The sequence below is a fragment of the Diabrotica undecimpunctata genome, chromosome 1 (genome assembly GCF_040954645.1).
Source record: "Diabrotica undecimpunctata isolate CICGRU chromosome 1, icDiaUnde3, whole genome shotgun sequence".
Taxonomy (NCBI): Eukaryota; Metazoa; Arthropoda; class Insecta; order Coleoptera; family Chrysomelidae; genus Diabrotica; species Diabrotica undecimpunctata.
Window position 1 is genome coordinate 192,332,613 of NC_092803.1, and position 26,923 is coordinate 192,359,535.

Here is a 26,923-nt window from a genome sequence, read left to right on the forward strand (position 1 = left end):
TAGTTTTAGTTTATTACGTGTAAACCAGTTTTTAATTTTAAGCACATCGTTTCCTATTTTGTTATTTAAATTATATTGATTCTGGTCGGTACTAATAACGGTTGTATCATCTGCAAAACATATACAGCTTAAGGGGTGGGTATAATGAAATATATCGTTGAGATAAAGAAGAAAAAATGTAGGTCCTAATATAGACCCTTGGGGAACTCCATGTTCAACATTGTGAAAATTGGAGTAGTTATTATTTAAAAAAACGGCCTGTTTTCTGTTTATTAAATACGTTCGAAATAAATTAAGAGCATTTCCCCTTATGCCATATTTGTGCATTTTGTCTAAAAGTAAAGTGTGTGAGACACAATCAAAAGCCTTAGATAAGTCACACAATGTTAAAGACACGAAATGACCTCTGTCTAGGCCATCAACTACTTCCCTTACAATTTCCTGAATTGCTTGAGTAGTGCTGCATTTTTTTCTGAAACCATATTGATTACAATGAAGTATTTTGTACTTTTCTATGTACTCTATTAAGCGGTTATTCAAAATACTTTCAAAAATTTTACCAAGAATGGGAATAATAGAAATAGGGCGATAATTTTCAATTTCTTCTGGAGATCCTTTTTTGAGTAGTAGTATATTGTGCGACTTTAATGAAAAAATCGACAAAGAAAAGGTAGCTTATATCACTAAAGGCTACGGATTAGGTACACTAAATGACATGGATATCAAACACCTCAAGACAAAAATCAAAAGATTGTAAGGAATCAAGTTAATTTTGCTTTAAATTGTCATATATTTAAATCAAGTATGGATCAGGATATAAATATATATATATATATATATATATATATATATATATATATATATATATATATAAATATAAATATCATAAATACCTTGGCACCACAATCAATGACCAATCGGATCCACAACAAGAGATAAAAACCCGAATACAAATGGCAAGACAAGCTTTTGTGAAATTCAGACCGCTCCTATGTAATCAAAACCTAAATTTCGAAATACGCTACAGAATGGTCAAGTGCTACATATGGTAATCTTGATTTATGGCATGGAAACGTGGACTTTGAAAAAAACCTCTATCAACAAACTTGAAGCATTTGAAATGTGGTCATTGAGAAGAATGATGCGCATACCTTGGGTGGATAGAGTTCGAAACGATGACGTCCTTAAGAGAGCCGGCGTGGAAAGAGAACTCTTTGAATTAATTAAAAAACGCAAGATTGGTTACCTTGGGCACATATTGAGAGGAGCAAAATATGAAATACCACAGTTAATCCTACAAGGGAAGATCGAAGGTAGGAGAGGAGCCGGCCGCAAACAATTATCCTGGTTAAGGAATATTAAAGAATGGACAGGAATACATAATACAGGCGAGCTGTGTCACGCGGCTAAGAACAGAATTCTAGTAATGAGATAGTCGCCTACGCACTTTGGTGTATGGCATGTTAAGAAGAAGATGGATCAGGAACTCAGGTGGTATGTCATTTGTGCCAAGTTCCTTGCCACGTTTAAGTTGAAACTTCTGGAGTGATCGGTGTAGGGTAGGTATTCTGAATCTAATGGATTTTATATGTATAAGTTTAAGTGACTCTTCTAATTGGCTTTTGTAATTGTTTATTTATATACAAATATATCTGTTATTTTAAAAATTTTTCAACTGTAGATTTAGGTGACCTCAATTTCGAGTTTTTCATCTAGACCATTCTCTTTGAATAACTACATTATGTCTCGAATACTCTATTATTCATTATATAATAAATATTATTCATTAGGTACATAACAGTTAGTGAAATTATAAACATCAGTGAATAATAGAAATCCAAACAATATCTATACATAAATTTTAAAATATTCTATATTGTTTTGTTTAAATTAAATATTCCCCTGCAGCTAATTCGACTCCAAACTCCCTGAAAAATAAGTATCTGATCGCCACTGACTGTATATCAACGGAAGCGTGTAGAGTTTAGGTACTTATACAGACATATACAGCATTCGAACGCCATTTAAATATGACCTTTTTGTGATAATCTGTCACCCCGGAATTTTTATTTATAGCGATAAACTGTCGGAATAATTAAAAACAGTTCTGCAGTATGACGAACTGGACACTTGAAAACTGACATATCGTCGGATTAAATTTATTGTCGAAATAAAATTAAATGTTGTACACTGATGTATTATAAAATATACTCTTTTTACGTTTCAGGCTCCAGGTCAACAGCATAACTGTAACTGGGCTATTAGTTGAAAAGTAATTATTATCAACGATGGTGATAACTTGGACAGTTTTTAAACATTTATTAATAAAATTTCTTAAAATACTATTGTCGTCATTATAATAGTGTGATAATATTTCCAAGACCTTAGGTATTTGGGTGGTTTGAGCAGGTAGGTCTTCTTCTTATTTAAGTTCCATCTTCTGTCGAAGATTGGAAATCATCATGGCTATGCTAACCCTGTTGACTGCCGCTCTAAATAGTTCTGCACTATTGCATTCACACCATTCCCTCAAGTTACTAAGCCACGATATTCTTCGTCTTCCCATATTTCGCTTTTCTCGAATTTTGCCTTGCATAATAAGCTGCAATAATAAGCATTTTTGCCCTCTTATAACATTGCCTAAGTACTCAAGTTTTCTTCTTTTGATAGTCAATATTATTTCAGTTCCTCATTAATACAAAAATCAACCAGCCGATCGTCATGCTCGTTCCTCTCCCCGAGTACATATCACCCCACAAAATTCTCCACTTCTCCTTGGGCCACTTTAGCGTTCAAATCTCCCAATATAGTATTTATATCATGTCTTTTAGTCAGCTTTAAAACATTGCCAATTTGTTCATAACAGTTCTCTAAGGTGTCTTCATTCTTATCTGCAGTGGGTACATATACTTGGATTATATTTATTTTAAGTTTTAAATAAAGTTGAGAGACAGGATCAATACTCGATCAGAGTAGGGAACAAAGTTACAAACATATTTTTGATAATTCTTATCAACTATAATGCCAACTCCCAGCCTGTGATTGGAGTTGTTGTTGCTGGAATAATACATTGTTCTATTTCTGGTGTTACATTAATTACCCAGTATGTTAATTTTAATTCTGTACACTTTCGACATAGTGTTATCTAGTCTGCTAGATCGGTATTCACTTTTTGCGTTTCATGTTCCAATGGAATTCCAATGGCTACCTGGGAGGTCCTATCGTCTAAACTTGATTGTCCTCCCCTGCCATATCTTGGATTCCGAGCACCATGATCAGAAAGTAAATTATAGACTAGTGAGTCCATGATGAGTTTTACTAGGAATATCCATATGGATCTTTAATGTGTGAGTTATCCCGTGGCTTTCCACATCTCAATACCACTGACTAATTTAGCTCTTTTGCATTCGTTGTTAATTTCTCAGCTCTAGGGCAATGAAGTGCTCTACCACGTGTTGGTTCTTTCACCCGTAGCCGTTGGGGTTGTTCCACCAACAAGTGGGGATTACTTATACCGGTAATTGTTCGGTTAATTTAAAAATTGTAGCATCCAATAAGACACCGATCCAGGATCATTACCCTTATGCTCTATCTTAGTACTTGTGACGCCGCTGTCCGACATCAGAGTAGAATATGGGAAGGAAAACTTTGGTAATTAGATGGGAGTATGGGTATTGCACATAATTTCTCCTAGGTATCAGGAGATTTTGAGATAATTATGGCTCACGTGGACAGAGTTGTATCCCTGAAGTAGATCTATCTTCTATCAAGGACGTAAAAGAGTATCTACCTGCTATCCTAGCAGGTAGGTGCATGTTCCAAATTGTAAGTTTAGCCGCATTCGCGTTTATTACCTGTTTCGAGTCTGAGACCTAACTTTATTTTACTAAGAAATTTTTGATAAGATTATTAATGACAAGATTTTCGCAGTGATATTCGTATGCCAGCTTGTACAGTGTGACATCTATACCTACTTTCATTAAGCGATGCAGGGTGTATAAACAAAGATAAATTTAACAGATGATTGTTAAAGATGTTCCAAATGAGTCTACTCGTTCCGATAAGTAACAGTATAATTATGACACTTTATTAATTTTTTTATTTTCTCAACTATTAGTGTTTATTGCATAGTATATAAATTATTTTTATTACTGACTACATAGTAAGCAAAAAAATAATCCGATTCATAAAATTAATGAATATTTTATGCATATATGCAAGTAACAGTTCTTCAAGAATATTTAAAAATTAACCGAAAAGTCCATCTTTATTTCGTTACTGCCGACGTCGTCGGAACTCATACAGGTTCGGACACGATTTAAGTAGGTATTATATTTCGGTATTGAAATTTTGTAATTTGAATCGATTTGTGAGTATATTTTTAGATATCTTGATGGTCAAAGGACAATCAATTATATTTATGCTGTTAATGTTGAATTAGCAATTATTTGTTGTGCGATTTAAAACTATTTAAGTATATATTTTTATTTGTATAACGACCCTATCTATACGTGATTGTGATTACTGTAACAATAACCACGTATTTCAATAACTGATATTGAAACCAAAAATGTCATTCACTGATTCTGCTGATGAATTGGTTAAAAATACATGGAGTCCTCCTCGAAAACGAAGTAAAAGAAGCCCTCTTAGCGTTGAAGAAATCATTTTAAATGTTTTTAAATGTGAAAAACAAGAAAATCCTGGGTTAGTGGTTGAAGATACTGTGAAAAAAGTGGCTAATAAAGTTGGAGTTTGTGATAGAAGTATGTTTACGGTGATAAAGGAATACAAAACGAATCATCAGTTCGCTGGACCAAAAGTATATCTGACCCGGAAAAAGAAGTTTGACAAAATTGATGATTTTGACAAAAATGCCAAAATTAGAAGACTGGTTCATAATTTTTTTATGAGCAACGAAATACCCACCGTTGATAAGGTTTTAAAGATGGTGAACTATGACCCTGATTTGCCAAATTTTTCGAAAACCACATTTTACCGAATATTGGAAAACTTAATTTTCAATACAAACGTAGGGGAAGAAACGCTCTTTTACTAGATAGAGACGACATTGTGATGTGGCGAAGAGAATATCTTCAAAAGATGAGAGCTTATAGACTTTACGTTTTGTTCTGATGACATATTTATAGTACCTACATATGCATTCCCCAAAATTTTCAGATTTAGATAATTTAACAGTGACGAGTCATGACATATTAATAATTATATATAATTATATATATATATATATATATATATATATATATATATATATATATATATATATATATATATATATATATTGGGGACAAATTTCCTCTGGGGAAATTTTCTTGTTCTTATCCGTCTATGCCTTTATCGATATGCTACATGGGTCACACTGCATGTAGACATGTGAGCTGCAGTCTTTAAATGTCTATAATAAACTTACACTTACCGTGTTCATATAAAAAATATTTTAAAATTATTCAACTAAAAAATGCACACACTTCATACCTCTGTTTCTTTTTTATATGAAAATTTAGGTCATCTTTATCTCCAGGGTCCTCATCCTTGCAAGGTTTCTTCGTTAGATTTGTTTTAATTAATTTCTTGTTCTTTAATAGTTTAGCTTCTTTTAATAGACAATGGTCCATACAAAATTCGAGAGCTATATCTAGTTCTTCATCATCTGGGCATTCCCTGCTTGGACAAGGACTCCACCACACCTAAAAAATAAAAACATAATGTCAGTCTAGAGCAGAATTGTGAATATATATTAATCAGATTTTAGCCATACGGCTTCTGGATTGAACTTTTGGAGACTCTTTCTATATTACCTAAGCCCTAGAGTGCCTGGTAAACTAAAGCATTAAAAAAATTCCCATCTGGGCGTCGTATGGAGTACCTCTTTCTACATTTTGGCTTAGACTTAACTGTTTTATCTTATCTATGAGGTTCTTTGGTAAGAATGACATCATTAGTAGGATGTAATCTATTTGATTTCTTGTTCGTTTATCTTTGTTAAGCTTTGTGTATAATCTACGTGGTTGGTGATAACAAAACGTGTTTTTTAACTGCAAGATAATGCTCTACATAGATCTCCACAAGTGGGTCACTCCTCACATATCTCTGTTCCAGTCCATTGCTGTCGAATACTTCTTAAACAAGTATCAGTGCTTTTTTGGAATTTTGTTTGTCCTTCATGTTAGGAAGTTTTTTGTTTCTTATACATAAATCTATTATAACTCTTTCCTTTGCAACGTTTTATGTATACAAAAGGGAAAAAATGAATCAGAAAAGAATCTGAAAATGATGATGAAAACGAGTGGAATGCTATAGATGAGAGTGACAATGAAGCTGGTAAGTTGAAACAATATCAAGATACGCCTATATTACATTGTAACCTTAACGAAATAAAAAATTCTATAGACGCTTACAAGTTATTTGTAACCGATGTTTTTTTGCAGAATATTGTTAATCAAACAAATATGTTCGGGGAAATATTGTTAAATATACATCGATCAAAATCACTTATACGTTCCTGAGTTGAATGCGATATAGCTGAACTGTATCATCATCATTATCTTGGTGCTGCAGCCCTTAGAGGGCCTCGACCTTCTTAAGCTTTCTACGCCATTCTGTTCTGTCCCTTTCTTGTATTTTCCAGTTGCCGACTCCAATCTTCTCGGCATCTTGTGTAACCCCGTCCATCCACCTCAGCTTTGGTCTACCCCGTCTTCTCATTCTCACGGGTTGCGCTGTTAGAATCTTTTTTATCATGTTCGATTCAGGGGCCCGGGCTACATGTCCTGCTCATTGCAGGCTGTTTCATTTAATTGTAGTTGTAATATCTTTACCACCAAACGATAGGCCGTTTTGGAGAAGATATGACAAACGATAATGGAGAAAGACTAATTGACCTGTGCGAACTGAACAATCTGAAAATTACTAAAGGCTTTTTCAGACATAAGGACATACATAAATACACGTATGTACAAACAACGAGAAACATCAGATCCATTATCGATTACATAATTGTCAGTAAAAGTAGTACTATCAAAATTAGAGATACACGAGTATAGAGAGGAGCCGAATGTGGCACTGACCACCGATTAATAATTTCACAAATGGGGTTTCCCTACACGTTGAACACCCAAACTAGAAGGAAGAAAGAATACGAAGAAGACCAAGTAGAAAATGATCAAAAAGAAGAAGAAATGAAGTTCAACATAAATTTACTTCAAGAGGAATGCATAAGGGACCTATACCAGAGAAGACTGGACCAAAAGTTACAGGATTTCGGTTTCAGAAACGTCAAAGAAACGTACGAGCACGTCAAACACAGCATAAAAAAGACGGCATTAGAAGCTTTGGGGAAACTTAAGAAAAGAAATACCCAACACAAAGTAAAAATAAACAAAGAAACCAAAAAATGTATTGAGGAGAAGAAAATTCTATATATAAAAAGTATGAGCACCCAATCCCCAGAAGACACACATAAGTACAAAGAGAAAAACAGAGAAGTAAAACGAAGAAGGGCAAAAGAAAAGAATGAAGAATGGGAAGAAACATATGCACAAATTGAACAAAACATAAGAGGAACAAGGAATTCGGAATCCTGGAAAATACTGAAATCTTTAAGGAAGAATAACAACGAAAAGGTCCAAATACAATACATATCAGAAAAAGAGTGGAAAGACTACTATAAAGAATTACTCACATAAAACCGCCCAGATTTCATAGAGATAGACACAGAACAGGAACAACAACAAAATCAGAATGAAGAACAGATTGAGATAACATTAATCGAAGTAAAGAATGCCATGATTCTCGGTTTGAATTTTTTTCTAATAATATTTATTTGATGATAGAATTTTCTTGTTTCTCCGTGACTCATATGCCTTTCGAGCCATTCTAATATGTCATTTTCCGAGTCTTGTTTCTTTTTTTGGTGTATGAGTTTTTCCTCTCTCCTTCAGTTTTTGTATCTATCTATTGTTGTCCTAGTTTTCCGTTTTTGCATGGTCCTAAATGCCTCGTTCTTCTCATCTGTTATTTTTTTGCAGTCTTTGTCGAACCAGTCGTTTCTTTCTTGGGTTCGGGATATTCACAATGTGCTTTCGACTGCTAATTTCAGAGCCTCCTTGCAGTTATTCCACATTCCTGTGCTTGACTGGTCGACTGCCCAGGTGTGTTCTAGGGTTTTTTATATGTGACTGGAACTGTTTCTCTTTGTTTTCATTTTTTAGCATATATAAATTCATGAAATCATGAATGTGTATCACGTGAATCATATGTAAATTATATTTTACTTGTCTAGTGCCCCTTTCTTTCTTGGCATTGAAAATTCTTTGTCGTAACTTGGCCCCTACCATGAAGTGGTCTGAGTCAATATTTGTGCCTCTGTAACTTTTGACATCCATTAGGTTTGTAAAGTGCCTTCTGTCAATTATAACATGGTCATTTTGATTTGTGGTGTGCCCATTTGGTGATATCCAAGTTGCTTTATGGATATTCTTATGATTAAAACATGTACTTTCCACAGATTAATCTTTGAGAGCTGCCATACTAATAAGCCTTAAACCATTGTCATTAGTAACGTCGTGAAGGCTGTTTTTACCAATATAACCTTGGTAGCATATCTCTTTTCTTATTTGGGCGTTCATGTCTCCAATGAATATTTTAATATCGTTTTTGGCACAGTTATCATATGCTCTTTCGAGGTCTTAGTAGAATAGATCTTTAATTTCTTCGTCTTTTGCCTCGGTTGGCGCGTGCACGTTGATCAGGCATATGTTGAAAAATTGTCCTTTTATTCGAAGGATGCAAAACCGATCATTAATGGCTTTAAAACCAATAATAAAATTTTTGATTTTCTTTGATACTAGGAACGCGGTTCCGAACTCATGTCGGTTCGGGTTGCAGCTGTAATATATATCTTTTTTCTGCATAATGCCGGTTCCTGTCCATCTCATCTCTTAAATGGCTGCAATGTCTATTCTATATTTTAGGAGTTAATCTTGTAGCAGCTTCAGTCCCGCTGTCCTATACAGCATTCTTACATTCCAAGTACTGATCTTTAAATCATTGTCCCTAGTTCGGTGCGTGGGTCGTCATCTTGAATTCAGTCCGGCTTTTCTATCTCAAGATTTTGTAACAATAGGTTTTATGGGATGAGGGAGTTAGCATCATGCCCAACCCCCTTTTAGGAAAACGATTTTTAACTTCCTCGTCAGCCCTGATCCTACCTTCCACTGGTGTTGGTTACCCAGTCTCCAGTAGGGTTGTTCAGGTTTACCGGGGTTTACCCGTGTGATCCGGATCACACTTCTCGGAGGTGAGGTTAGGACTTTAGGAGGAGATAGCCGAACTTAAACGTTTTTTATTTAATATGTGTTTTTTTATGAAAAACTTACCGTTTTTTGGTTTTTCAACGACATATGTTTGGATTTTGGTGTTAAATGAATAAAAGCTTAATTTCGAGTAGCCAAAACTTTGTTAATATTAAGTTTAGCGTAATGGTAAAACACAAATCAGCAGCAGAGGAGAAGCACATATTACCGTAGAAACGATTTTATTCTTGAAGCTATTTTCTACTTACTCTAAAAATAAAATACGTGCAAATCCATGCATATAAAAAGAATTCTGATCATATCCTGGACTAATATGACGTAGTGTAGCGCCTTTTGTCGATTTAAAATATACTCACGAACTATTCCGTTTGAAAGTTCAGCGTTTAATCCCATATTAAATGGTTACTATTTATTTTAAGCACCCTCCAAGGGTGCTTTTAAAAAAAAATTCAAAAACTAAGTTTATCACACACATGTACTATTATTTTGGGGCCACTAAATTATGACAAAGCTCTAGGAAAGGATAGATTTATTGTAGTCATTCCTAATTAATTAATAAATATGGTAAAATATATCTTATCTTACCTCAACGTACATCTTCTTTGGATGTCTAATAATATATCCACTTGGCACGGTTCCAGGTGTTTCTTGATGGGGCATGAACAACAGAGAGTGATGCAATATTGCCGTAAGAATAAAACATCCAATAACTACAGGCTTATACTTGCCAAATTTGTCCACTAAGTAACCTGTTGCCGGAGGCGCAAGGAATGTGGTGAATGGCAAGCACAGGTAAATGATGGCGATCTGTTCCATCGAAAGACCGATGCTCTGCATGTGAATGGTGAGGTAAGGGACAAGCGACGATGTAGCTAAAATAATAAAAACAGTTTTGTATTATGAAGTTTTACTAAATTTCCAATACTTAATGTTTATATTTCAAATATGCAACTTTTTACCTAACAATATAAAGTACATATTAATATTTAAATACAATGTTGTACTTAATTTTTTACATAAATAATATGGAAGGAACCGTTTAGTATTACTGCCTGAATATTTTTTTAGCTATTATAATAATTTTTGGCCTCAGACACTCGTTTTAACAAATTTCATTTACCAAACTTTTTTTTTAAATCTGCAACCCAACTTCACACCAGCAATGTTAATAATAATCCTGTTTTACTTATTATTCAACCGCGATCGTCCACTGCTCAAGATATTCCACTCTTCTTGTTGCCAACGTCATGTATGATGGTCTGCTCTTATTTAATGTTAATTTAATTTTCTTCAAGTTGTCGATCCAGTATTCGTAGTTACTAGACGCATGGTTTTATCTCACGTGGTTCCCATTCCAATAGCCTTGTTTATCGACCATTGCAGCTCTTAGTTGCTTTTCGTTGACATATTTTAAGACAAATAATGATTCTAGATTACAATTCCTTTTCCATGGGGCCGACATAAATATTAAACGTGATTTGGTATAAAAAACGGGATACGTGTTTTACTCATTCCCTTCTCAAGTTCCTGATGAATATGCTAAGTTGTAAGGGGGTCTCCTTTACATTGCAGCAGCACCAGTTAAGCCTAAAAACTGCTTTTATAGACCTAATGGCCTATTACCTGATTTGTAGTTTTAGAAAAGCGCAACTTTCTTGATAATTTTGAATTCTTTGAAACAATTACTACCCCTTCGGTTTAAGTCCCAGCTTAAGTTCACTTTTCTGTGGCACCCGAAATTCAAACGAATTACTAGAATCACTGGATTTCACGAAATAATTTAGATGTGTGACTCAAAGTCTAAGCAAATGGTAAGGATGCACGCAGAGGTAGTTACTACTCTAACCAAACCTTCATTTTCTTATGCAGCTAATCATTCTCTACGCGGCACTTCTTCAGGAGAAAGCAGTTCTAAGTAAGTATTAACCAGAAATGTTACCCAGGTAGATAGGAAGAGTCTGTTGGAGGTGGTATGTATAGAAGGGAAAAGTTTACAAAAAGCGAGAAAGGTATTTTATATTATGGCAAAAGTAATGAGATAAGATGATAAAGGTAGCATAAGAGACTGAGTCGCTGATTCCGAATAGGAATAAATCTATGATCTGCAAGTACTGGACCATCATTTGGATTACTTATTGGCAATGATAAGTACTTTAAAATGTTGAAAACTGAGTTACACACTCTATTGACATATGAAAGATAGTTGACGGAAAAGAAGGTCTGCTTGAAAGAAAGTTGAAATGCAGATTACAATCAATAACGAAATAGTGGAGAAAATAATAACATTACCAGATCGGTGAATAGCAGTACAGAGATAATGTAAAAAGAGAAAAGAACGGAAAACATAATGACTTTGATACAAGTAGAAAGGTCAATGAGTAAAGGGTGGCCAAATTTGAACATAACTAGGGTTGATGTGACAGTAAAAGATGGCTAAAGAAGTCTCTAGTGAAATAAGTGTGTAAAAATCGTGTGTAAATATTAACGTAAATGAACGGCGTCGAGCTCCAACTCAGCCGGTAATTCGTGGTTGGAAAGAGTGTTTTTCAGCAGGTAGGTCCTCGACATCGGCAGCGATGGTGGTCGAACAACCTGAGGCCTTACGTGTCATCGTGGTCGTATAAAATCTTTAACGATATACTAACTAAAGGCAGCCCTTTCAAGATGCTGTGAGCGCGAGACGTGTAACAACAGAGAGACACAATAAAACTACATTCTATATCTCTCGCAACTGAAATCCAGTGGTTTGACATTTTTGTACAGGAAAGTAGAGGGGTTTGGAACCGATCAATTAGAGCGAGGTGCGAGATAGATATCATGCTCTGTCTCTCTTGCTATACTCCCCTCGCGCTCACAGTATGATGGCTACCTTTAATCAGTATATGCTCGGAGCGTAAAATAAATCCTACAAAAACGAGGCTGCTTGGAGGTAGTTATGCTCACCTTTTAGGGCCGAGGTATATGTTCCTTATATTTTTCCACAAGTAATCTTTAAAACGATTACTTGTTATATATACAATTATATCATGAATTATGTCTTTGACAAGACAAAATTTTATAATGTTTGACAATAATTATTGTTTCCTATACATTTACAAAGGAAAATTAGTCGACTATTCCCTCTTTTATTAGTATTAAACTTTTTGCAACTTTATATGCAGTAATATTGTCATTATTAAAACGAATTAAATCTATTAATTTAGGTGTTATCTTTTTCACATTTTTATTAAATTTTATTCTGATTACATAATACTAAAAGGGAAATAATTCAAATAAAAATGCAGCTTAAATTATATCTGGGAGATACACGTATGTAATAAATATTATATGGACATGCAATTCTAGAATCTCCTGCAGTAACAGTCTACGAACATAATTTATCTACATCTTAGTATTAGTACAGTCAACGGATAAATTTAAAAAATTTTATGTTAAATTTGTTTTCCATGCAACTATTGATTTAAAAGTTTTATGACCAATGCCAAGAAGTTATGGTACTCTATAATATGTACGATATTACAGATCATCTTCTTCTTCGCGTGCCATCTCCGCCATCGAGGTTTGGAATCATTATGGCTATTCTGATCTTATATATGTAGTTCGATTAATGTGAATCCGTAGCATTCCCTCAAGTTACGCAATCATGAGATTATTCTCCTTCCTACCCTTCTCTTGCCCTGAATTTTTCCTTGTATAATTAACTGAAGTATGTTGTATCTTTCATTACGCATAACATACCCCAGATATGGCAGCTTTCGTATCTTGATGGTTTCCAATATTTCCATTCTTTTGTTGACTTTCCTCACGACTTCAATACCAATGTGTAACGTAGACTACCAAAGAGAATTAAAATACTGTTATAAAAATAATAGCTCAATCAACCATGGGAGCTTATCGTCTATACTTCGCCTAGCTCAGTCTCTCAAGTGGGAATTCATCTTGTCTTAAACTATGAATTAAACCATGAACCCTTAGCTGATAGCAAATAAAACAATTTAATACTCAACTAATCATATTTATTTAAAATAAAAACTATTATTTAAGTATATATAATACCTTGCCAGCCTAACTCTCAAGTCCAATGTCGGTTCTCTTGCACAAAGTACCTTTCTCATTTTATTGAAGTTTGTTCGTGCTTTGTCTATTCGAACTTTAATTTCTTTGGAGTAATCGTTTGTGTGATTAATTATTGTGCCAAGATAATTGTAGTTTTCAACTTGCTCTAAAGTTTTACAGTTAATTGTCGGGCTTTTATCATCATTTTTGGTTTTTGATATCCTCATATATGTTTAGTTTTCTTGTTTATTAATAATCCATATTCTTCTCCATACTCAACTATCTTTTTCATTAGCTTTTGGAGGCCTTGGAGGTTGTCTGATATTATTAAATATTAATTTTTCTAATAAAAATGACACATTTATAAAAAATACACATTTTTCGCAAAAAAAATTTCACGAAATCAGATTCAAGCAAATATTTGAATTTTGATTTAGTCGAAATCTTCGCATTTCTACTTCAGTGATTTATGATCATATATCGCGTCCATTTATTGTTGTTTATTTTAACTTAAAAGATTTATTCTTACGTTTAGAGCTTCTGTACCAATGGCCTTGATGATTCCTACTAATATATGTCTGAATTGTCTGAATATGAATAAGGCAGATAAAATTAAATTATTAGAAGAATTAGAAGAAAGTATAAAAAAACAAAATTAGTTTAACTTATTAATGTTTTGTATTTTGAGAACGATTTCCGAAGTAGAAATTGAAACGTCAAAAATAAACTTAATTTGTGGCTTGATCTCAACAAAAATAGTAATTAAGTTGATTAATAATTCTCTATTCTCATTGGTGTTTTGATGGAGTGAATATTTACCAATGATTTCTAAGTTTCTAAGATTTCAGCAGTCTATGTAGGTATACATAAACTATATAATATACAATACACTCTAAATTTATTTATGATCGTAGATAAAATATTGTATGCAACTCACAATACCATTTTGTATTCGGTGATTTTCATGAAAGTGATACGCATGTGTGTTTAACAAAAATAGTACTATTATGCTTTATTTAACACTCTGGATTATGGTGATAGTGTATCTTTATATATTGCGAATAGCGAGTTAGTACAATACCATTAGAACGAAATGTATGTTACGAGCTACACTTATCATTGTGTGTAATATAGTGGATGTTTGTTGGTTTGGTCATACTGTAAGAATGGTATACGTTCTTTGATTAATCATATTCTATTACTAGTAATACCTCACACGTTTTTGTACATTATATCGTTTTCAGCCATACCTTGCCTGTATCTTTAATACATTGTATCGAGAAAGAAGAAGCAATAGGCTGATGGAGTGTCTTTTTACGATGACAGATAGCTGCTAGATGGTTTGGGCATGGTTAGTTTTACGATGACATATATGTGCTAGGTGGCTTGGACATAGTTAAAGGCTGTAGTCAACAGGTGGCGATTTATCTGACGAGATAAGGAACTGCGATAGACGAAATCTAATCCCCAATAATTTGACTCTTCACACATCAAAAAGATAAAATAGGTCCAATAGCAACGAAGATACGCTATACTACTGTTTTAACCATTTTGCCTTGTTTGTTTTTCCTCTGTTAGCCAATCCCCTTTCCTTCAACGTCTATTATGCTAAAATCGGATCAATAGCATCGATGAGACGATATAGTGACGTTTTGACAATGTCTTTGCGTAGAACCTGGCAGTTCCTGTGAAACATACCAGATACGTAGACGACGTACTGGTATGTTTCACAGGAACTAACAGGCAACTCGACCAATTTTTATCGTATATTAATTCACTTAATAGTCATATTGAATTTACAATAGAAACAGAACAAAATCAATCCATAAATTTTTTAGATTTAAAAATTATCAGACTTAAAAACAAACATGACTTCTCCATATTTCATAAACCTACCCATACTGACACGACTATATACACAATTCATCATCCCATCCCACATAACATAAACTGGCAGCTTATATAACATAGTATGTTACATAGATTAACAGAAATTCCGATGTCAAAATGCAATTTTGAGAAAGAATTAAATATCATTAAGCAAATAGCAGTAAACAATGGATACAACGAACATACAATAAATAAAATGTTAAATCAAAAAGTACACAAGAAAGCCCTGAAATTAGTATTTCCACCACCAAAGAAAAAACCAAGTACCTTCTGCTCGATTTCATATACAGGCAAAATATCAACAAAAATAGCCAAACACATAAATAAGAAAGGAATAACACCAGCTTTAATAACAACCTAGGCAAATATATTAAAAACAACAAGAGCCAAAATAAAAAACGTGGCGACTGCCCAAAAACTCACATCGGTCAAACTGGTAGAAATTTTAATAAACGAATAGCAGAACATAAAAGGGCTCTCAATAAGAGAAAAACAGATTCTACATACGCACTTCACCTTCCACAATCACAATCATTCTTTTAATGACGAATTTAAAATTCTTCATATTCAAAATAAAGGCCTTAAGCTGTTTTTGTTAGAATCTATGGAAATCAACAAATTAAAAAACACAGATACAATTCTGAATGACCAACTTAAGACAAACAGTTCTCCCCTCTTCAACCTATTTAATTAGAGATTATAAAGTGTAAACGCATGCCAAAAATAGATCACCTGAAAAAGGCAATCAGCTGAAACAGAACTATTGATAAGAGTTTAAAATAAATTTTGCGGAAGTTTTAAAAACAAAGTTTTCAGTATTTTCTTCTTTAGCTATTTGCACATTTATGTATGTATATGTCCTAGTACGATATTAATTCTTGATGTCTTATTCTCGATGTCTTATTCTCGATGTCTCATTCTAGATATTAAAGTCTCATTCCTCGATGAACTGTCGTATACTTCTTATAGCTATTCGTAGAATTCATCTTTTATTTCTGTTATGTTGTTCTGTTGGGCAGTGTAGGTTTGTTAATGATTGATAGGTTTAAAATAGTTTGTGTTTACTCTTCCTCAAAGTTTAAATATTCTCTCACTCACCGCCTTAAAATTTCTTAATCTTTAACTATTTAAATCCCTAAAATTTAAATAAGCTGTAAAAGCAGAATTTTCTAGCAATAAATGTTTTCCATTGAAATAAACCATAATAAAATCCTAAAGTTTTCTATGTAACAAGTACATTTAATAAAAAAGAGAAACTATAGATCATAATACAATTTAAAATCTTGGATAAACATTTAAAACAATTTTATTCCGTATAAATGTTTACATTTTTTAAAATCTAATATTTAATTTATTTTATATTAGTGTACCAACTTGATATCAAATATAGTAGCAAAGTTATTTCGTGACTGCAAATATTGACAGCGTGAGGCAATTTTAAAAACAAATAATTGTATACTTATATATGATTAATATCAAGACATTGACATTGTTATATACGTTTATTAAACTATTCATATATTTTAGTCAACACATAATCCTTTTTATTAACAATCACGTGCGGAATTTTTAATATTTAAGATCGGGGATTACAGAAAACATACAAATTACGGGGGATATAGAAGAAATGATATAGAAAAATATGCTATTACGAAATATTTACCTGTTAATCTGTATCGAAAGTTTGTAAAGTATAATTAATTCAAAGTATAGATGGCGTAGTTACGTCCGTATATAGTTATTTTGAAATATTTTTGTTTTGGTTCAGAGTAGTGGCTATACCGCTCTGAGGAGACCTAAAGGTCGAAATACGTATAAGCGGCTGTCGCTGCCCTGTATCAAAACAAGAATCTAATACCGTCATTATGTTTTATAATTCATTCCTTTAATTTGACTGGTAGTGATTGCATTATATATCTTGAAATTTGTTTTTAAAAATCTATAAATTTTTGGAACGTACTCGGTGTAACAAAGATCGATCGTCAGGAATACCTCTATAGTCAATACAACAGCAAGTTTTTGGTAATTTATTTATAAGACTTTAAAGGGGTAAAATATGCACTTTTTAATGAAGATTATTGCAAAGCTTAAGATACTTGATTTATAAATTATAACCATACAATCAATAAATTACATTACTTAAGCTTTAATCTAAGCTTTTAAGTTAAATTTAGATAATTTTTATTTAATAATTAGCGTTTAAAGTTGAAAAACGATACTGTATCAAAATAGTCATACTAAATGCTTGTATAATACATTTTAATACTTTGTTTGAAGCCCAATTAATCCTTAAAAAAATGAAATTTTATTAAACCGGATCGGTCCATTCGTTGCTAAGATACGACAATTTTTTTATCCCAAAACGAAAGAAGTAATAGGCTATATAATTCTCCTTTTAAAGATTTATGTTGTATTACTCACTAAAAATATGATTTTGTTTATAAACATTTGGAGATCTAGCACCCCCTAAACAAATAGCAGCTTGCTACTTAGAGATTGTAATTGCTAGTTTGAAGCCCCTTTGAAAAAATCGCTATTATTTATAATATTCAAGAAGATATATAGACGGCATTCGATACTTAATGACTTATATTTTCAGGAAATGGTAATAATATTTTAAAGAAGCACATACTTTTTATTCAAATATGAATAATAAAGTTGTGCTTCTTCGAAGTCACGGCGTAGTTATGGTTGTGGAGAAAATGTCTCTCCGGCCGATGCGGTGCTCAAGAAAATTAAATTCGGTACTTCAAATCACCGGATCTCGGAAAAAGTTGCAATATCTCGCTGAAAATTAACCAATTTAGATATTTGGGGTACGGTTCATTTATACAGTCGATAGTGACTTGGTTTGAGTGGAGGTTGGCGTCGGGGTTATATTTCAGATAGAGCAATCTGAGAAAACGATATTTTCCTTAAAAGAGGTCTCCATGTCAAGAAATAAAAGAGATGATGGCATCCGGTTACCTTTGACACAGAGACCTCTCATAAAGAAAATATTGTCCGCTTCACACAATAATCAAAATCCTGCCATCAGAAACATTTGCCCCAACCCCCGAAACAATCCCCATCCTAACTCCCACGCCAACCACCACCCAAACCACGTCACCTGCGACGGTATAAATGAACGGTTCGCTGTTCCCAGTAGCAGTAAAGCATTTATTAGTGATCAATGTAGTAGTGTATATAACGACGATATAAATAAAATAAACAAGGAAGTATCAAAAGAAATAAGAAAAGACCTAAGAAAATACAAAGATGAGAAAATCATCAAAACTATTGAGGAAAATAAGAGTATGAAAATAATGAGACGCAAACTCACAAATGGAAATAAACAAATAGTCAAACTCAAGGATAGAAACTGCAACATCACATCAAACAGAGAACATTTGTTACAAATTGTGGAATCATTCTATGAGACATTATATAGCAACATCACATCAAACAGAGAACATTTGTTACAAATTGTGGAATCATTCTATGAGACATTATATAGCAACCAATCGACTCTAGATATAGTTGAATATCAGCAGAGGAAGGTTCAAAATCAGGGTTCCGAAGATATCCCAGAAATCTCCTTGGACGAAATTTACAAGGCTCTAAAAAAGATGAAGAATAACAAAGCTCCGGGGGAGGACGGTGTCGTCACGGAAGCGATAAAGATAGGAGGCTCAGTACTGATAACCAAAATTCAAAAGCTCTTTAATCTATGTCTATGGAATCAAAATATCCCAACAAAGTGGAATAATTCAATAACTGTACTCTTACACAAGAAGGGAGATATAGCAGACCTGGAAAGATACAGACCAATCAGTCTCCTTAACCATCTTTATAAATTATACACCCGAATAATAACGAACAGATTAGAGACAAAGCTGGATTTTTACCAACCTCGGGAACAAGCCGGTTTCCGCCCTAATTACGGCACAAATGATCACCTGCAGTGCCTAAAAACCCTGATAGAAAAAACTAACGAATATAACCGTCCCTTGGCATTGATATTTGTAGACTTTAAAAAGGCGTTTGATACAGTGGAATTACCGTCCATCTTAAGAGCACTACAAGATTGCAGGGTCGACCACAGATATTGTAATATAGTTAAAAATATATATGAAAATGCCACAACAACCATAAGTCTACATTCAGCAACTAATAAGATAAAGATAAAAAGGGGAGTCAGGCAAGGTGATACCATGTCACCAAAGCTGTTCATTACCGTTCTTGAGTATGCATTTAAAAGACTAACATGGCAACAGAAAGGAATATCCATCGATGGAGAAAGATTAAACCATCTACGTTTTGCGGACGATATCGTGCTTCTGTCAGATAATCTGGGAGAGATCAAAGACATGCTCCAAGAACTGAATTACATACTATGCTAGAATGGAAGACGGAAGATGGACGAAGAGATTATTGGAGATTATTGGAGTGGAGACCAAGAGCCGACAAGCGAAGTCGAGGCAGACCACCCACCCGATGGACCGACGACCTAAGGAGAATAGAAACAAACTGGATTGCAGCAGCTAGAGATAGAGAGAACTGGAGACGTTTGGAGGAGGCCTATATCCAACAATGGATATGAAAACGGGGCTGGATGATGATGTAGTAGTGTCTGGGGGCTCGTAAGACTCAAACCTCGGAAATTAAACACAAAAGAGAGTTGTTGCAGTTGTGAATCCGGTTCATTCTTTAAAAGTTTAATAGGGATGGCTGTAGGTTTAAAGGCTGGTCTAGTTTTCATTGTCATTAGTGTTTATTTATGAAATATTTATATTTATAACAGATTTTTTATTTGTGATCTGTTATTTTATAACAGATTTTTTGTTAGTTTTGATTCTCCCCATATATTTAGTCGAGAATAAGCGTACAAAATCACAGACGCTAGAGAACAATAAACGGGTGTAATATATTGTTGCAGACAAAAGAATGTTTTTTCATACATCGTATGTTAACAAAGAACGATAGAAAAAGGAATGGCTTTCGTTAAAAGTGCAGATCGCTGGGTAATTATCGCTCACACGTAGCGACAGCTTGTACAAAACAACTTTTGGTTCAATGGCCGTATCACTCAGTTACCACCAGACAATTACAGAAAGTCGTTCGATCCAGTAGAAGTGGAGGCCACTCAGTGAGTTAGAGACAGTCGTTCCAGCCACTAGGTGTGGAGGCTGCTCAGTCAACAGATACGTGTGTTGGAGTTCTGGGGTAGAAGAACTTCAGATTGTCTTTCCAGTTTTTACAGTTTTCGTTAATTGTTTTGTCAACCATATAGGTAACAACAAAGAGATAACATGTCTCCCTTTGTTTAAAATACATATTATTAAATTTAAAAAATAAGTAGAATATAAAGTTTCGAGTATTATAAACCATCAAATCAAGTTAATCTATTCTTCCCTTCTTCTGCTTCTTCCTTCTTGTATGTAGGCTTTAAAGCCTGTTACTTCTTTAATATTACCCTCCTAAATTGTTTAAATTATCGCATCATCTTTTTCTTGGTCTGCCAACACTTCTTCGTCCATTTGGTGACTTATCTCATGCTATTCGTACTATCCTATCTTCTGGTAATTCTATTAATGTGTTCGTTCCACCTGTTTTCGTTTTGTCACCCATCCAGTTCTGTCTTCTATAATGCATGCTCTCCTTATGTTTTCGCTTCACTCCCTATCCAACAGACTTTTCCCTGATATTCGTCGGAGTATTTTTATCTCTGTTTTATCTAGTAGTCGTCTCGTTTGATATGTGTCAGGTCTTGGCTCCGCCATGTACATATGTTATTGTAGATCTAATTGCTGCTTTATAGACTCTTGTTTTTGAGTCTTGTCTAGGTATTTGTTCTTCCAGATTGTGTCATGAAGAGATCCCTTTGCTTTACTTGCTTTTAAGCTTTGTGTACTTCTTCTTCAACATCTCCGTTACTAGTTATATCTATTCCCAGATATCTAAACCTTGCTTCCTGCTTTATTATTTTTCCATCACTTTCGATTTTACATCGTAGTGGGTATCTGGATGTTGTCATACATTTGGTTTTTTTTTGCTGATATTATCATATTTCTTGACTGTTATATTAAAGATGTGTGTTAATCTTTGGAGCTCGTTTTCTGTCTCGGCGATTAATGCGGCGTCGTCTGCATAACATAATATTTGGCTTCCCTCATCCATATCAAAAATTGTATAAAATAATCCTACGTTAAAAACTGTTTCTAATAACTATAATTAATGCAAATATTATGCGTAGGTAAAGCATGTTTATGCACGTGTAACTAGTAAAATCACAATTTACGATAGTATTGTTGAAAATCTTACACGAGTATGTTTCAAAATATACGTAACAGCTTATAAGCAATAACTAAGAATACACGAGATAATTCATAGTCAGCAGAAACTTAAAAAAACACTATGGATATTGAAAGAAATAATAATAAACTGGGTGGTAGCGTGGCGCTCAAAACCATAGCAAAAAAATTAAAGCAATATAATTCAAACTTTTTGTAAATTTATCTGAAGATTGCCTCTTATATAACAAAGTCTTGTAGCGAGGTTTTCACACACTAGAAACAAGTGCAAATTAACAAAGTCTTTTTCACATATCCTCCTGAGACCTGAGCTGATTCTTTTTGTTTTTTTTTTGATTAAATAGTAAAATTCGTATGATGTTGATTATAAAAACACATGTAAATTTTTCTAAATTTTTATTTTGTTGTTAAATATGAAAAAAATTATGTCCATTCAAAAGGACATCAGGATCGCATCAATACAAAATTATTATAAATGAAACTGTTTAAAGCAATTGTTATTTCCCGTTAAACATAAAAATATGTCACATGATTCACAATAAACTTTTGTTTTACCCTTGCAACCTGGAAGCTTGCATCTAACAGAATTTTTTAACTCGGATGCCATTGCAGGAATGTGTTGTATCTTTCTTTTAGTAGAAGTTTGAAGTGATGGTCTAGGATTGGAACTGTTTCTAGTTACTAATGTTGAAGTGTTCCCAAAATTAGAATTTTCAGAAATGTTGTCTTTAAGGAGCAACTCGGAAACAGCTATTTTAAATTCCAGGAACTTCATAACGGTTTTATTAGCATCACCAAGTTGCTTATGGTCATCTCTGTATAGAATCCAAGAATTGGCAATCGCAAGATCAAATAAGTGAAAAATGGTTTTGACTGTCCATTTTTTACTTCTAGCTCCCATTCTATAATAACTTATCATCCTGTCAATTAAATCTATTCCCCCCATGCATTCATAATACTTTTTAACAATGTTTGGTCTAGGTACCTCAATATATCGGGAGTCCTTTTTTGACCACCGCTTACATTCATCTGAAGGTTCTATTTGCAATGCAGTTGACGCTAGCATAACTGATTTCATATCATACCATTGGACTATGTTAATTTTTCCATCAGCTCTTACATCCTGCTTAGATGAACCACGACCCAATCGAGTCATCACCTTATCCGATGTTACATGAACTGCTTTGGGTATTCTGGATCTCATTATTGTACCAGTTAAAAAAATATTTTTGTTTAACATGTACTCAAGTAAAGGTAAGGTGGTGAAATATCTATCGATGAACACATGTGTTTCTTCTAATAACGTTGTAGATAACTTAATAACTGCGGATGGACCAACACCTAACTTCTTAACATCATCATCATTCTGCAGAAATGTATTTTTCCCTTGATAAATATCGAAGTCTAATATTAATCCTTTGGGAGTGGCACAGACAAATTTTTTTAATCCTTCTGGGTTAGGTTTACCTCGAACAAATTGTTTCATGTTACACACGCCCGTAAAAGGTATCATTTGTTCGTCCACAGCAACCTCATTGTATCTTGAAAGTGTCAAGCAACCTCTTCGTATTCTGTCAACTAAAGGCCGGATCTTAAATAATTTGTCAGCATTTCTTTCTAGTTCTTTCCAAAAAAATATATAAAACGTAAATGTCCATTTAATTGGACATCAGGTCTCAGGAGGATATTATAAGATAAAGAAAATCTTGATATCATTTTTCTATTCTTATCTGCCCCAATTAGGAATTTTCCCGTACCTTTTTTCACTATCCTTTTATAGTAATTTTATATAATGTCATCTACTATTTCGTTTAATGTCTTTCTTAGTTTAATTATTCTATTAGTTATACTTATAACAGTTTTTTTATGTTTTTCTATTTTCTATTTTCCAAATATATCTGAGCCACAAGTTAATCTTCTTCTTTTACGTCAATATCCACATCTCACATCTATAGATTTAAAAACCGAATTATTAGTATTCTGTAAATCACGATATTAGTTTTCTGTGTAATGACTTAGGTTTTATTAATATCCTATTGGTATAGTACGTTTTTTTTCACTAACGATATTTCCTTTAATTTTATCACTTCTAAAATTTATTTCTATACCCAGATACATAGAGGAATCCACGCTTTGTTTACGCTGAAATTTACTTCAATACTATTCTAGTAACAACAGGTACTTTAGTAACAGTCATATATGAAGTGTTTTCTTAAAACACTTCATATCTTCTTTCTTGGCAGTCATAAAAAGTATAGTTAATTATTTTAGGTTCTCCTCCGCAGAGTCCGCAGTTTATGTCTCTATAAAATAGTTCTAATGTATTCTGGTATTCCTTAACGCTAGAAATGAATAAATGAGGCTAAAAAGGTGCTTTAGGCTTGTTTCTGTGTAACATATGGTTAGAAGTCAACAACAATACGATAACCCCAATTTAATTCATGATATTATGAATTCGTGACGACTACGTCTTGTGTTAACGTGTAACGACTACCTTACTCATGTTTTCTCGCAGACTATAATGTCATATTCTCTTTTTCCCTCTTATAACTATATGTAGAGTAGAAGTAGAGTAGAAATATCAAGTAGCCTCCATAGCTCATCTGGATGAGCATAGTATAGCATGTGTAGTTTTAATCCCAATTTTTTTCATGAGTACATCTGGCTATCAATAAAATAGTCTCCTTTCTCTTGGTAATTCGTTTTACCTGCTGATTTTAAGTAATCTTCTAAGTAACTAGATTTCGATTTGTGTCATTCAGATTTATAGGACCTAATACCTGTGAATTTCATCTTCTACTGAATTTCATAAATTTGGACTCTACGTCTAAAGTTTTGTTAACCGTACATCTGAAGTCCATTTTCTAACTATGGTTATTCTTTTTTATTCTATAACTGTGTCATCAAATTTGCTCTGCGCTAGGATAACCACGTCAACAGCATGGCTTAGGGCACGGTGTCTGTTGTTGCTAAGTTTAGCTATCAACTCCTCTATGGTCAGACTCCAAGAGAGGAGACTTCCTCCTGTAGACAGCTTCTGGCTACCAGTGCTACATTGTATTCCCCAGTAACGTTGAGTATACCATACGTCTCTTGAGCATGCAGTCTATCCACCTGTAGGTTGTCTCGTCTATTCCTTTCCAAATCGCTAACGGGATTGGTTCTTAGTAATACCGCTTCCCTCAATAATTCAGTGTATACCCTTGTTGGATATATCGGACTTTCAACAGATACACCATCCATAATGTGCCTATTTAGCAGTAATTCTAAAGTCTTCAGTGCAAATAACATAAATCTTATCGGTCTCATGACATAAAGTCTGTTACTATTTTTTAAAGAATAAATATTTTACATATAAAGGAACCAATTTAGAATTCTTGATACAAATTTGGTGTCTTATATAATTGGTTCAAGGTGTCATTTTATGGTCTGTAACATCTATATTATATATTATTATAAATTACATTTTATGTTATTTTACTAAAAGTTTTCGTATTGTTCAGTTTAGTACGTCGTTATAAGAGAAGATTAAGTACTTACATTATTTTTAGGTAAGTTAATATTTAATTATTAAATAGAATACAAATCTTCCTAATATAAAAATGTTCTATTGTTAAGAAAATTCGTATTTACGCACTTTTTTCTCAATACAGATTCTGAACATCTGACTTGACTTAATTGTAATTGTAGATTGTTATTTAAAAATTGTAAACATTATTTTGTTAAATAAAAAATTGAAACCAAGTCTAGAGACGTTACAATAGTCATGGAAGATCCAAATGCAAAAATCGGTAGAGGAAGTCAAGGTGATTTTATTGGAAATTTTGGACTGGGCACCCGTAAGAGGAGACAGATTGGCTCAATTCTGCCAAGAGACCGATTTTATTGTCGCGAATACTTGTTATGATCTGCCGCCCAGGAGACTCTATACATGGAAATCTCCACCAGACAACCAACATAATGTCACCAGGAACCAAATTGACTACCTTCTCATCTGCAAAAGATACCGAAATTCCATAAAATCAGTAAAATCATACCCCGGAGCTGATGTGAGATCAGATCATAACCCAGTTGTAGGAAGGTTAAGAATTAAACTTAAAAAGCTTGTGGTTAAAACTAATGTAGAGAGGATAGAAGTATCCCGTTTGAGAGATCCATCAACAAAAGAGCAAGTCACACTAAAAATTATAGAAGAGCTCACCAAAATAGAAATTATTCCTACTGAAGAGCACCTAACTGCAGCTGTCAGGAGGGCCTAACCACCTGATTGGGAAGCTACAGGTAATTACTAGCAAGCAGCCAATCGATGCCATGATGCCATAAGTATCGTTCGAATTTATTTAATTAAAAGCATTGGCAGGGTTGTTTTTGCCTACTTAAGTAGTATTTTTTATTTATAATAAATATGATTAGTTAAATAATTGTTTTATTTGCTATCAGCTAAGGGTTCGTTTCTACTGAAGATGTGAACAGGAAATGGCATATGTTAAAAGATGCTCTTATACGCACATGTGAGACAACACTAACACCTAAGCTGATCAAGAACAAAACTGAATGGATTCCCGATGAGATTCTGGATCTCATGGAAGCAAGGAGATCTTATAAAACCAAAGACAAAAACATGTATAATATTATACATACAGAATAAGGAGAAAGATCAGAGCTGCAAAGGAAAGATGACACATCTTTCATGATGTGACAGATGAAAGTTGGTATAGTGACAGATGCAAAGGGATTGAACAGTTGGTAGAGAAACATGATAACTTAAAGCTTCATAAAAAATTAGGAAGATAACAAGCAGTAATATTAAGAAAAAATCAAACATACTGCTGGATAAAAGCGGCAAAATAATTATAGACGTCGGTGAAAGGCTTAAAAGATGGTAGGAATATATTAAAGAGCTATTTAAAAACAAACTGACTGAGACAGAAAAACAGAAGAACAACAAGGCAACAGGTCCTGTCGATATAACTGTAGACATAATACGGTTAATAGAAAAACGACAAATTGGAATATTGGTCGACTTATTCAGTACAATATACAGTACAGGAATTATTCCCAGAGATTGGCTGATGTCAACATTTATAACATTACCAAAAAAACCAAATGCAAGAGAATGCCAAAACCACCGGATAATAGGTTTAATGAGTCATACGCTCAAAATATTTTTAAAAATTATACACCAGAGAATACAAAACAAACTTGAGCAGGATATAAGTGACATACAATTTGGATTTAGAAATGCACTAGGAACGAGGGAAGCCCTGTTCTCTGTAAATGTACTTGTGCAAAGGTGCATGGTTGTTAATCAGCCAGTATATATGTGTTTCTAGGATTACAACAAAGCCT

General features: G+C 33.6%; 1 protein-coding gene across 1 annotated transcript in view; it reads right to left on the bottom strand.

Moving 5' to 3' along the window:
• Positions 1 to 26,923, bottom strand: part of LOC140432804 (major facilitator superfamily domain-containing protein 6-like) — a 59,014-nt gene that overhangs the window by 22,999 nt on the left and 9,092 nt on the right. Inside the window, exons 2-3 of the mRNA XM_072520922.1 lie at positions 9,921 to 10,207; positions 5,497 to 5,708 (exon numbers count right to left, since the gene is read on the bottom strand). Of these exons, the coding sequence (XP_072377023.1) occupies positions 5,497 to 5,708; positions 9,921 to 10,207 (499 nt within the window). The remainder of the gene's footprint in view (positions 1 to 5,496; positions 5,709 to 9,920; positions 10,208 to 26,923) is intronic.